The 13197-nt window shown below is 44.3% G+C and overlaps 2 protein-coding genes across 2 annotated transcripts in view; one reads left to right on the forward strand and one right to left on the reverse strand.

Annotated features, from left to right (window-relative positions):
- The window catches only part of COL4A2 (collagen, type IV, alpha 2), a gene marked incomplete at its 5' end in the record, with an annotated part of 28791 nt that extends 20426 nt beyond the window's left edge, over positions 1-8365 (forward strand). The window contains 8 exon segments of the mRNA XM_009694629.1: positions 1-70; positions 1632-1793; positions 1929-2027; positions 2733-2879; positions 3490-3606; positions 4443-4634; positions 4981-5267; positions 8007-8365. The exon segment at positions 1-70 is cut by the window's left edge and continues 14 nt beyond it. Coding sequence (XP_009692931.1) covers positions 1-70; positions 1632-1793; positions 1929-2027; positions 2733-2879; positions 3490-3606; positions 4443-4634; positions 4981-5267; positions 8007-8261 — 1329 coding nt within the window.
- Positions 8366-11919: 3554 nt separating this feature from the next.
- RAB20 (RAB20, member RAS oncogene family) lies at positions 11920-12546 on the reverse strand. Its single transcript, XM_009694628.1, has one exon. The coding sequence runs from the start codon at positions 12518-12520 to the stop codon at positions 12029-12031; it is 492 nt and encodes a 163-aa protein (XP_009692930.1). The 5' UTR covers positions 12521-12546; the 3' UTR covers positions 11920-12028.
- Positions 12547-13197: the final 651 nt, after the last annotated feature.

Raw genomic sequence — 13197 nt, forward strand, 5'->3', positions numbered from 1 at the left:
CCTCCTGGGATTTCAAATATATCAGGATATCCTGGTGATAAAGGCTCCCCAGGTCTCGACGGGGTGCCAGGTAATTCATGCTTTGTTCCCACCAGACGACAGTAAAAGATTAAGTACAAGGTTGTACCCTCAGACAACAACAGAAGATTAAGTACTGGGTTAGCAGCAGCACTCACTGTTATTTCTGTCTCAGTTCAGTGAAATATCCCTGTTAAACGCAACACTAAAGTGTGAATAATTGTTGGACAGAACTAATGGTATGCAAGATAATAAGGACAGACCTCTTGAAAGCAAAAGGCAGTTCTTCCAGGTTGTCCTGATGGAAGGGCTTGATTTTCATGCAAATAACAGATTTAATAATCCAAAATTCTCTTAACAACTTTCAGAAGCATTATGCTAATTTACTACTTTAAAATCTGAGGTCTGTGGCAGACTTGCAAGTCTATGGAATATTTTCTTAATCACTTACAAACTTTTCCTATGTGAAATTATCATGCAGACTAAGTTACATTGGGAAGCATTAGCTCTTCTCTCTAAAAGCCCATGCTATGAGCCTGCCTGTCTCACACATGTGAAAGAGCCACTCTCTGGCTCTCTGTATTTAGGAGCTTGTTGGACTGCACAGTCATTTCAAACTGTAGTGCCACTGCAGAGAGCTTGTAGCAGAAGTTGCAAGTGTCGCACTATCATCTTTTTGTCGTGCATGGAAATTTTTATGTAAACTCGGCAAAAACTTGCATGAGGCAAACCAGCTGAAAACCAACAAAATACCTAGGTTTCCAAATGGAAAGAGAACGTTAGCATACTGGTTCCCACTCCCCAGGCAGTCACTGGATTGAAAAACAAAACCAGAAGCAGTCAGGAGAGTGGGAACAGGAACACTATCTCCAAGCCAAAATGGTGAGACAGGCATGGCTTGGTCTTTGCCACATGCATCTTGCATTCGTCTGCACACGTGCTCCACCTCCAACAGGCAGCATGAGCGATGCCTCACTCAAAACCCTAGTTAGTGAGTCCTTCTCTCCTGGGAAACAAGGTCCAAACATCGTCTTAGGCAGCAGAGGTTAACTGAAGAGAAACTGGCCAGGTTTAGCTTCAAGCAATACGTAATTCTGGAACAAGAAGCTGTGCCCATAATGCCCAAGACAGCATGAAGTAGTTATTTGTATCCAGACGTTCAACTGAAGCACTAAGATCCATGGAAGAGCAAGTCCTTGGCGTATTTACCACCTGGCACTGGATCAGGTACTCCCTGCTCTCCGATTTCTCTCTAATTACTTGGAGAATTTAGGATAAAGCAGGGAGGCACCTAGTGAAGTGGGGCATTTGCTGGGGAAGGAATAGCTCCTTGAAGGCTGTACATCAGCAGGCACCCCACTTCTGCTGAGATCTGGCTTGAGATGACCCTGTGCTTTGTGGGAGCTTCATGCTCCGACTCCCCTGCCGCCGCAGCAGGAGGGTATGCCAGCCTGAGAGCAGGAGTGCTGAGTAAGTCTATTGGGGAGCTATTAGCCTACCACTTAAATTAAGGAAATAAAACCTGATGGGATGCAATTAGATAGTTCTGTGACTTTCTCCTGTGCCCAGGTCTTAAGTATAAATAGATGACAATCTATATGTGCTCTAAACAGGCTATCCAGGACTACAGGGGCAGCCTGGAATACCGGCTCCACCAGGAAGCAAAGGAGAAAGTGGACAAACAGGTGTGAGTGGACAAATCGGCCCCAAAGGAAGCAGAGGTGATCCTGGATTAGCAGGGACACCTGGCATTCCCGGGTACCCTGGACCAAAAGGTAAGGATGGGAAATGCTGAACTTGGCCAAGGCCGGGGAACCTCCTATGCCAGAGCAACTTTAATAACACAACTTTTCAACTTTTGCTTTCACTTGATCTTTGTTGAAATGCATTAATGCCACCTGTCATTAAAGGTCGTAAAGGTGAACAAGGTGTCATCGGCTTTATGGGCACAGTAGGATTTCCAGGTGATTTAGGACCCATCGGACCCAAAGGGGATAGAGGAGTAACTGGTGAGTAAGAGCAGGCAGATGCATTACGCCTTTCTAAACTACTCATTTTGCAGCTCCACAGAGCTGATCTAACTGGCCCGGCTTTGAGCAGGAGGTCGGGTGAGATGACCTCCAGAGTTCTCTCCAACCTGCATGATTCTGTATGACCCCTGGCAAATTCCAGTGGACAGATGCCCGAATTTAACATGGGCAGTCAACTTTTGTCTTTATGATTTTATTTTGTATGAGGTGCCAACTCCAAAATCAGAGCCACTTTCAGGGTTAGAAAAAAGAAGAATTCCTGATCTAAACTAACCCTCTAGAGTAGACATACTAGATATTTCTAAATATCTTTAAAATCCTTCACTCCATCTATACCATCATGTATTTGTGTCTCCTGAAGCCCATCAAAAGGTGGTGCTGCACCTCAGAGAGCTGTTGGCTGTCTGGGGGGAACGTCCTAGCCTCCTGTGTCATACATGAGGGAGCAGCAGCAGGATTCATTTCTGTCTGCTTATCTGTGTGCTGTCCAAGAGAAGACATCCCCATACTCAGACACATTCCCCCGGTATAATAAATATAGCTGCTATACGCAAGGTAGTAAGTTGCAGACCACAGTCCCTCTCACATATGCAGCCAAGTAACAGCGACAGATCTGTGGGTGAAAGCACATTCAGGAAAATACAGGGGTTTTTTTAATCTATCTCATCTTGCTTCTAATCACAGGCTTTCAGGGCCCTCCAGGCTCTCCTGGGCTGCCCCCTCTTCCTCCAAGGCTGGTTGCTGAGCAAGGTTCACCAGGTCTCCCTGGAAATACAGGACCTCAAGGAAGCCCAGGAGATATGGGACCTCAGGGTCCACCAGGCGATCCAGGTAGGAATTGCACACTCAGAGTGAAAGCTCAGTTCCCCTTAGGGTGAGGCCACCAGAGCGCTGCTTTGGCTCTCTTCTACTTTGAATTCCGTAAGTCGGAAAGGAGAGTCAAATTTTGGTCTTTCAAAGCCAGGGCTTGGATTTCCTCCTCCTCCTAGCATTCAGAACATAAGCAAAACAGGAAAAAACTTCCACAACACTCACATAGCCAAAGCGACATCAGATATAGATCTCACTTGTATCAGGACTGAACATCTTTGGTGGAAATGTGCCCATCCTTGTGGGCGTGCTCTCAACCCAGGGAGTGTAGTGTTAGTGATGCCTGGACCGATGCAGCGCACCTCTTGCTGCAAGCCTCATCAGAGAGGCGTGGTGAGAGCAAGAGCGAAAGGTGAGGGTTACAGGGCTCACGTAGTCTTGATCCCAGCAGCCTTTTTTAATGAAGTCAGTGCTCCTTGCCTGAGCGAGAGCCATAGGATCTTGCCTTTAGTATAAATTGGTAAACCTGGCGGGTAGGACCAAACGTATACAAGTAGAGCACATGTATCAACGTGCTACACGCTTTGTTAACCTCTGCAGTCACTGTGCTTATACCTGTTGTTGGTGCAAGGTTTCAGAGGCGCACCTGGAGAGCCGGGACTCCAGGGCAGGGGTGGCATCACAGCTCCTCCCGGCCCCAGAGGTGAACAAGGAGCAACAGGGTTTCAGGGTCCAGTGGGATTTGAAGGTAAGCGATTTTGCACAGCGCTTCTTCCCTCTTTCCTGTTTCACTGCCGTAAATTGTTCTGTAGTTACTACATCACTGGATGGGAGGAGAGAGAAAGTTTCTGTCTTGTCTTTATAAGGGACAACTAACTAACTTTTAACAGATTTATCTTAAAGCAGTATTTTCAGAGTAAGTTTTGATGGATGTAGAGGTCAGTCCACTCATGTGAGTGAGTTTGTTTTGATCTGAGTGTATTTTTACATTGGTTTTCTCTTAAGTATTTCAGCCTGGTGTTCTACTAACAGTTAAATTCATGGAAATGAATGGTTGGGTAGGTGATATTTGGATAGATGATGTTTAAGGGAACATATTTGTAAAAGAGATAACCAGTGTCGTCCTCTAATCAAAGAGCAGAATGATTACTATGTTAATTAGTTAAGTACACAGAGAAAAAGGTATTTGCAGAGCATAGCTTTAACTCTATGAAGCAAATGAAAGTAATTCAAAAACCATTGGTTAATCTTGGACTAAGAAAACATTTTAAAGGAAAAATATACTCATCTGTATTGTACAAAGAATGCTCAAATCTATCAGAATTTCATGTGTGACTTTGCCTGGCTCTGATATAGCGCAGTACATCATCTTAGAAACCAGGGAGCCTGATCCAGCACTGATCTACTTCACAAGCAACTGCTGTAATTCTAGAACTACAGATCTTTTAACAATTACTTACCATAAGAGGCATCATGAAATTAAGCTGGGTTCATCAGTGGCTTAGCTGGAATATCAGCTAGCATCAGAGCATTTGTGGAAGCAGAAAGTAAGTTGTATTATTTCTTTTCCCCCTCTCTTCTAAGGTCAGCCAGGCCGCCCCGGTAGCCCCGGGCTGCCCGGCATGCCGGGTCGCAGCGTTAGCATGGGCTACTTGCTGGTGAAGCACAGCCAGTCCGACCAAGAGCCGATGTGCCCGGTTGGCATGAACAAACTCTGGAGTGGATACAGCCTACTGTACTTTGAAGGACAAGAGAAGGCACACAACCAGGATCTAGGTACGTGCACGTATTGCTGGCAGCAGCCTCAATTCCAGCTCTCTGGCTGAAAAGAACAAAAAAAACCAGAAAATACATACTCAACTTAGAGAAAGCTGGGACTTCAGCAAACGGGCTTAGGAAACACCAAAATGAGAAGATTCAAATGGTGTGTCTGCATATGCTGCCCCGAGAGAGTTCCTGCAAGTCATTAGTGGTGTTCAAGGAGGCCTGTAAAGCCAGCGAAACATTCTGGGCCACAGGGTTTTAGGGACACATGCACGGGAAGGGGCAGGAAACTGAAAATGTGCGTAGTCTTCTGTGAGAATAATTGCCATCTTTTTTTTTTTCCTTCGTTTTTTAACAGGGCTGGCCGGCTCATGTTTGGCTCGTTTCAGTACTATGCCATTCCTCTACTGTAACCCTGGGGACGTTTGTTATTATGCAAATCGAAATGATAAATCCTACTGGCTCTCAACTACAGCACCTCTTCCAATGATGCCTGTGGCAGAAGACGACATTAGGCCGTATATCAGTCGCTGCTCAGTTTGTGAGGCCCCAGCTGTGGCAATTGCTGTCCATAGCCAAGAAGCTTCTATTCCTCACTGCCCTGAAGGCTGGCGCAGTTTGTGGATTGGATATTCCTTCCTTATGGTATGTGTTCTGCAGCGTCACGTTTTTATGTGGCACTAGGTTTTAAGTTTGAGTCTTAGATACAAGGAAGGCTGCTCTGTTTCGGAGCCAGCAACACCAAAACCATGCATCATACTGGGGAACCAAGGAACTACAAAACTGGTTTATAGGAAGCAGGAGAAGCAAAATTTCTGTGAATTGGAGAGAAAATTGCCTCTTGTCAGAATAGCATCTGAAGTCCTTACTTTATGTACAAAATAGTGTGTAGGAACAGAACACATGAACAGCTGTGGATTAACAAATAAAATTGCACTGATGTGTGACAGTAGTCTACAAAGCATTTTCACAGCTAAAGATTGGAAGTTACTTATGTATATCACTATTAAGGGGAAAAAAAAAAAAACAACAAAACTTTTCCCCTTCTTTTAAAAACTTAAAATCATTGATGCTTGGTCAAAGATTTAGAAGCCAAAGTCTTTCACCTAGTCTGGAAAGAGAGACACTCTCCTGTCATTTTTAAAATTAAACTTCAGTGTTGTATCTCTAATGGCAACAAGAGCTGAGCTGTATATCCTGCAGCTTATAGGATCTCTTGGATCTTGTGATCTTATAACTGGGAAGTGGGATGTTACAGAAAAGCTGAGTGTTAGGTGTGCAGTGGAAAACCTACGGGAGGGCCTGACCTGCTTTTCTTGCAAGGCAGTACAGAGGGATCATGTAGGCAGTGGAGGGCTTAACGTGGTAAAGAGCAGGGAGGTGTTACAGCAGAAAATGTCATAGAAGAACACTAGTCAGTCTTACCCACAAACCATTTGTCTGTCAAAAGCCAAAAAATGAAATTTTTCGGAAAATAAGGTAAAGGGAAATCTGATATTTTTTCATTTTGATACAGGAGGAAAGAAAAAAAGGAAAGAAAAAAATCTACCACCCACTCACACATTTTGAGAGGGCGCCAGCCCTATGTTTGACCTTTCTGTTGCTTCTGGAAAAAGCCCTGATACCAATCTCATAGTTACTTCACAAGAATGCCAAGAATTAATTAAATGTTTGCAAAGCCCTGTGTAAACACTGAGCATTGTTAAGAGCAAAGTTGTCACCTTAGCAAGAACTTTTTGCCAGGACAAAGTCTGCCAGCACCAAGGAACATACAGTGAGAAGTGTTTACATTTTTCCCAGCTCGCCTTTGGAGCAAATGAAGTGTTTGTTTGCCCTACACATTTTTTGCTTCTTGGACACCTGTGGAAGGAGTACAGCACACCTATCTCAGCATACATCTTGTTTTTCTTGCTTGGCTTAAATCTGTCACCCCCTTCCCCTGGGTAAGGTACACTCCTGAAGGGAGGCATGGTGGGCTCCTGCCCAAACAGCTGTAGAAGTCAGTAAGATTTCATGTAGCAAGGGCAGTCCCCTATCAGGCATCCTATAAAAGCAGAGGATAAATATGAAGCGATGTTACAGGCCCGGAGCTGGAGCTTGTCAGGCGGGTCTGCTCCCGAGCCCGTGCAGTTTTCACTGACTGCTCGCCCGCTCCAACCACGAAGGCCTCAAAGCTGAAATGGTTTGCCCTCCTAGAGGGATGCTGGCATGGTTTTGCTCCTAAACATCATAGCTTAGCGAAGCTGGCAGATTTGTAAGGCAGCTGGTAGGCTGCAGCTTTGGGGTTGGGGGGGGGCGGCTTTGGGAGGAGGGAATTGTTTTGGTTTGGTTTGTTAAAAAACAACTATCTGAACCTTAGCAACATGTAACATCAGCCAGAGCTCAGGGTCCTTTACTCTGTTAAAAGGTGGCCGCTTCTGTTACTTGTTCATAGGAACACAGCAGGCCTCTGGCAGCATAAACCAAGCCAGTTACAGCTTGCGCTTTTAGAGTATGGTGTGTGTTTATTAAAACATAGGCAGGCAAACATATTGGATGTGCCCAGATTTCTCCCTACATTTATAAACCTATTTTGCAACTTTATTTTCCAGCTGCTTTCTTTTATATTGCAAATTCCTTCTGTTTTTAACAGAAAATTAAACAGCTTCATTAAAAAAACCCCACCAGCTGTACAGCTCTTAAAGGGACAGAGGAAATGCCCATTTTGTTAGCAGTGCCTTTGACAGAAGAAAAGTAACATTCAGTTCGTTACCACACTGTGTGTCAAAGGTAGCAGCTGAGTGGTGTCAGGATGCATGATTTTGCTGTAATTTGCTGTCAAAGAATATGCCATAGAGAGACCTCGTTATTTGTATAGAAGCTAATTTTGTTTCTACAGTGTTCCTCATCTGCGACGCAGAGTAAGACAGACTTCATAATTAGGGAGATTTAAGTCAGGTATATGGTGGAAAGTTCTCCTCAGCGAGGGTAACCAAACAGAGGAACAGGTTGCCCAGAGAGGCTGGGGGCACTCCGTCCTTGGAGGTATGTATGGACAACTCCACGGTGCCCTGGAGTGACCGAGGCTCAGGTGCCCTCCTGTGAGCCCTTCCCACCCCACTGATTCTCCAATTCTAAGACGTCCAACAGTGAAAACCTTAACTATAGAAAAGATGCTTGTCAGAAGAGTTTAAAGTGGCATCAGCCTATGAGCTAGCTCCTTTGTTTATGTAAATCGTAGCCATACCCCCTTAAGCCTTGCAGAGCTGCAGGACTAGCCGACTCTCGGCTCTGGCGATACGAACCAGGAGCCATTCGACTGGTTTTTCTCTTTTCCCACGTGTAAGTTTTTGACAGCCTTGCCTAAGGCTCTACTCTGACCGCTGCCCTCCTTGTCTGGTTTAGCACACTGCTGCTGGGGATGAAGGTGGAGGACAGTCCCTGGTTTCTCCTGGGAGCTGCCTGGAAGATTTCAGAGCGACGCCTTTCATCGAATGCAATGGCGCACGCGGAACCTGTCACTACTTTGCAAATAAATACAGCTTCTGGCTCACCACCATCGACCAGCCCTTCCAAAGCAAGCCCTCGGCTGATACACTCAAGGCAGGACTCATCCGAAGCCACATCAGCAGATGTCAAGTCTGTATGAAAAATTTATAGAAGTCTTTCACAGTATAAGGAACCCGCTTATCACGTAGTTCTTATACAGTGGAACCTTCTGTGATGGTTAGACATTTGAATAAATCATGTTGGTGCTTTTTTAACTTATTACCTCAACAGCTGAATGGAAAATTAGTTTTTAAAAATGTCTGTAAAAGCAAATTAATTGCAACACAAATTAAGTCTAACACACAGAGCTAGTGCTGTGTTCTCCTAGTATATGGATATATACACATTTTTTGCTAGACTAACCTTACATCATTTGCCAAATTATACAAATACTTGCAGCTTTGAAACATGAAAAAACTTCAGTGATAAATGGTTACCTTGGTCAGATAACACTGCATTTACTTTAAGATAATATATGTATCTTTTCTATTTACTGTATTTGTCACAACAGTAAACGCTAACAGCTTCGGTTCTGTAAATTAACACAGGGTGCTCAAAGTGCTAAACCCTTGCAAACTACTGAAAATATACTCTGGTGAGTGCTTACGTCCAGCACTGAAACCTAACTTTGATTTTAGAATTTTATGCTTGGGCATTTCAAACACACCCAAAACAACCACCTTTTTATTATAGTTGGTTTTTTTCAAGCCTCACCATGCTTTAGCACTTAACTGCTTGGCAATAGCAGAGAAGCCCGCGGGCCTCCCAAACACAGTGACCACAAAACGTAACTCCTCCTGCTTTGATTAGGAGACTGTACGAGCAAGCCGGATGATTTTTTTTCGAGACATACCCCAGGCCAAAGGATCAGTACAGAGGTCTCTTGCTCCACGGGGTGTGGACGTTCCTGCCTCACGCTGCCCACAGAGCAGCAGCGCCGTTTGGTTTTTGCGTTGCACCTGAACCCGGTGCCGTTGGAGCAGCTCCTGCTCCTCGGGCTGGTTTTGCAGGCGAGCGTGTTGCTCCACACCACACGGCCTTCGCAGGCAGAACTGCCCGACCTGCCCCTTGTCTGTCCGAGGGCACGCGGTCCTGGCAGTGGGGCACACCTGGCGATGGACGGCCACCATCCCACCTTGCACACAGCCAGCCTTGGGGGGGCAAAGGGGGAGGCAGGCAGGCATTTATTTGGCACCGTCCATCCCCATAGAGAAGGAGGTTATCGCATGCCAAGCCAGAACAGCTAGCTCTTTCCTTCTGTAGAAAGCCGCAATTCAGCCCAAAGTTGTCTGTCACCACTGCAAGGGAGGGGAGGAAAAAAAAAGGATCAGCTGCAAATTTCCTGTTTGCATAGCCTGATGATATACCTGAATGCTTAAAAATGACATCAAAGAGACTTTTATAGCAATGATAGTTGATTTTTCCAACAGTTCACCTCACTCCTACTTCAGGTGTTTCTTGGCTTTTGTAATTACATTCCATCCTCACTGTATCATAAATAAAACCTTGGGTTTTTTTTCTACACCTCTATGTGTTGATGATTTCCATTTTGTAAACAGTGTTTTTCTATACAATGCACATGGCCGCCTCTGTTGAATGACTTTGCACCTAAGGAATTCGAAAAGCACCACCAGAAAGCTCCTTCCACTCGAAGTAAAAGTCTTCAACCAGGAATACGCTTGTTTATTTCATGGCACTTAAAAAAGAGCCAAGAGGGAAACTGTGTTTCCAAAATTGCTTGTTTAGGCCGAGCTACTGAAATAGTATTTCATCTGTTGTTAGGAAGAACAATTTAAGCCACTAAATTGCAGTGTTGCAGATTAAATCAATGCATTATTCATGCCCTGCAATGTTCAGGTAACCAACATGAACCAAACTTGACAAGTCTTATCACCACAAAAAATATCAAGTAAAAATTAAATTAAAGTTCTTAGCTAGCACACTGTCTAACCTAAATTAGTTATACATATAATTAGAGATATTCATGAAGAGAGGAATTACCTGAGCTTGAAACGAGCTCTCTGGCCATGCTGTAGCTCTGAAAGGCAGCCCTGAAACAAACTAACCACACTAGTATTTGTTTCCGCTAAATAAAATACTTAGAATTGAAAATACTGCAGTCAACATGAGCCAAATCTATTCCAGGTTCTTTTAAAAGCCACGTGGCAGTAACAAACACCCAAGAACCAGGAACTTGTCTCTACCAGGTGTTGCTGGACATCAGGGGTCACAGGACGATCACAGTTACCGCTTGTGATTTTTACAGCACGCTGCTCCGGCGAGGCAGCACAGTCACTGTTTCAAGAGAATTCAAGGGGAGGTTATACAAATCTGTAAAAACCAATTCTATCAACAACAGCAAACTATTTAGATTTTTCATGGCTAATACATTGCCTAATCTTCCTAGGCGGCTAATTTTTTTTTTTGTCTGTAAAACTTTAGGCAATACGTCTTCCTCCAACAGTTGCCTCTTAATTCTCTCTGACTCACGTAAGCTGTTCCTAAGTTTGTTCAGCGCCGTATCGGCACAGCATTGAGTTGAACACACAGGCACGGTGCAGGAAAAAACCAAACCAACCACAAAAGCCCACAAGGTGCCAAGCAGACTTGAACTTCTGTACTTCGTGTGTGTACCTTGTGTGCTTCAGGTCTGTGTACTCAGACGGGGGAGGTGTTGGGTTTTTTTGGTGGTGGTGGTTGTTGGGTTTGGGTTTTTGTTTTTTGTTTTTAAAAAGCTAGCAGTTGTTCACTCTGGTTATGGTGTCTCAGCGTGAGCTCCTGGATCACTGCATGCGTTCTTTGTAACCAAGAGGTCTGGGAGACTCCAGGAGCAGTATTGAGAATTCGCCCCTCCTTTTCACTGCACTCCGGAGAGGAACCACGTACCTCATTAGCGCTCCTTCATCCGCCTTTCTACTCCGCGAAAGGCAGTTTCTCTTCCCTTCCTCCTGCATTAGCAGTTTCACATCAGAAAGTGCCAGCCCTCGCGTCCCTCCAGGCAGATGGTAATGTCATGCATTGCTGCTAAAAATCAAAGATGTGGCTTCGCCTGAGCACAACTAAAGAGGAGTTGGAAGGGAGACAGAACACAGGTATTCTCTAGGCACCATAAAGAAGCTACAAAATAGAAAACTGCTGCCTTCCCCCCAAAAAAACCTTTGCTATCCACATTAAAAAGAATTACAAGAGGAAAATGAAAGAAAAAAACCTTTCTCCTGCAACTTGTAATTAGAGCAGCAAGAGCTGTGATCCTGCCTGTTAATACATGAAAGCCCACTATGGAAGGAGAACTCACATTAATAAAGTCTCCAAATGAATAGTACATAACCACAGTGATTTTAATAGTTCAGCTTCTGAATCTTACAATCATATCTGACATAAAAAGATTGTAATTGATTTGTTAGCTACAAATATAAATTATACCTGGATTTTCTTTTTATTCTTAATAAAAAAAGTACCGTATGTTCAATCTTCCAAAGTTAGAATCTCAAAGGGAAAGATGATAATCATGTGAAAGCTGTCGAGAGTACACAAACAGATCATTTCCATGCAACATAAAATGGCGAGTCATTACAAATCAGACTCCTTCAAAACCGTTCAAATGGTTGTTGCTCCCACTTGTACTAACACACCGTTTGTCTTCAGAGCCCATGGAAACTGGCCAGTCTTCTTCCATGATTTCACTCACATTCCCATTTTCATACACAGAGCTTCCCAGAAATCTTTAATGGTCAGATTTTTTTTTCTTTTTTTCCAAATTCACCATTTTAGTCTATTTATTCTTTGACTTTTCCTTTCTGGTGAACCGCAAGCACTTGTTACTCCTCAGCTTGCTGGAGCGAACAGTCCCTCCGCTTTTCTTACGTCAGGTACGTGGTTCAGGCACAACAACCAGATTTTGTCCTTTTCGCTGGCTTGTAGTCCGTAATGTCTACAGTTTGCGGTGGCCCCTCAGCTTTCTGCCGTACAATTATTGGGACTACCATCTCAAACACAGTTTCAAAGAGGTAGTCCACCTTGTATCCTGTTTTTGCACTGGTCTCAAAGCACATTTTCTCAGCTGCTGGAACATCCTTCTCATCTAGCATTTTGTATTTCAGTATCTTTTTATAGAGCGCAATCGCATCCTCTGCACGGACTTGTTTTTGCACCTTCGAGCCAGAGCTGGCAACAGACTTCTCAGGTCTATTTTCATCCGGTGGTAAAGCACAGTCATCGGTGAGGTCAACTTTATTTCCGACAATAGCAAAGATGCAGTCAGCACTCGCACTGTCCGTCAGCGCCAGGAATCTCTCTTCCAGCTCCGCCAGGCTCTGGAGGCTGTTCACGTCGTACGTGAGGATCACGGCGGCTGCTCCTCTGCAGTACATAGACCCCAGGCCATGGAACTGCTCCCGTCCTGGCAAGGGATTAAACACAACAAAACGTTAGCGTGCTGGAAGCTACATTATTAACTCAGTAAAAGAGTTTAAGGAATTTCAAGCCAACTTCACAAGCTTGGACAGAGCAGCGAAGGTAAAAATGTGTTATTTGTAGCATTTTCCGTTTTTTCCTTCTGCTTTTCCTTAAGCGTGCAACAGTGGTACAGAAGAGCTCAGCTCCCCGCTTGCTCAGTTTCAGAGCAGGGAATCCATGAAGACGAGTGAGCGAGCAAATGTGACACAGCATAGTTCACAGTTGCAGAAAGCAAAACAAAAAAGCTGCTTTTTTATTATATTGCGTACTAGTTTATTTATGTCACGTTAACAACTACCCTGCTTGCATCCACAGATGGCCTGTTCCACCTATTTAACCATTTATCAACAAGAAATTCTACTGTTTCAAATTCTGCTAGAACTTGCTGCTCCTGTAGCTTCAGTACACACTTCCAAGTACATACAGGTCAGAAACCTGTATCAAAGGCAGTAACGCATTTCTTCCTGGGTCTTGAAGCATCTTGTAAGCAATTTAATCCTCCGCTACAGGCCCACAGTTCTCGGGGACATTGACTTTACAGGAGAAGACTTGTCTGTAATGCTGCCGCATATAGCCCGTATCGATACGCATC

This window comes from Cariama cristata, unplaced genomic scaffold (genome assembly GCF_000690535.1).
Source record: "Cariama cristata isolate BGI_N322 unplaced genomic scaffold, ASM69053v1 scaffold11382, whole genome shotgun sequence".
NCBI classification, from domain to species: Eukaryota; Metazoa; Chordata; class Aves; order Cariamiformes; family Cariamidae; genus Cariama; species Cariama cristata.

Excerpts from the sequence above, each read along its gene's own strand:
- RAB20 (XM_009694628.1), bottom strand. The coding sequence starts at position 12,520 with ATGTACTGCAGAGGAGCAGCCGCCGTGATCCTCACGTACGACGTGAAC.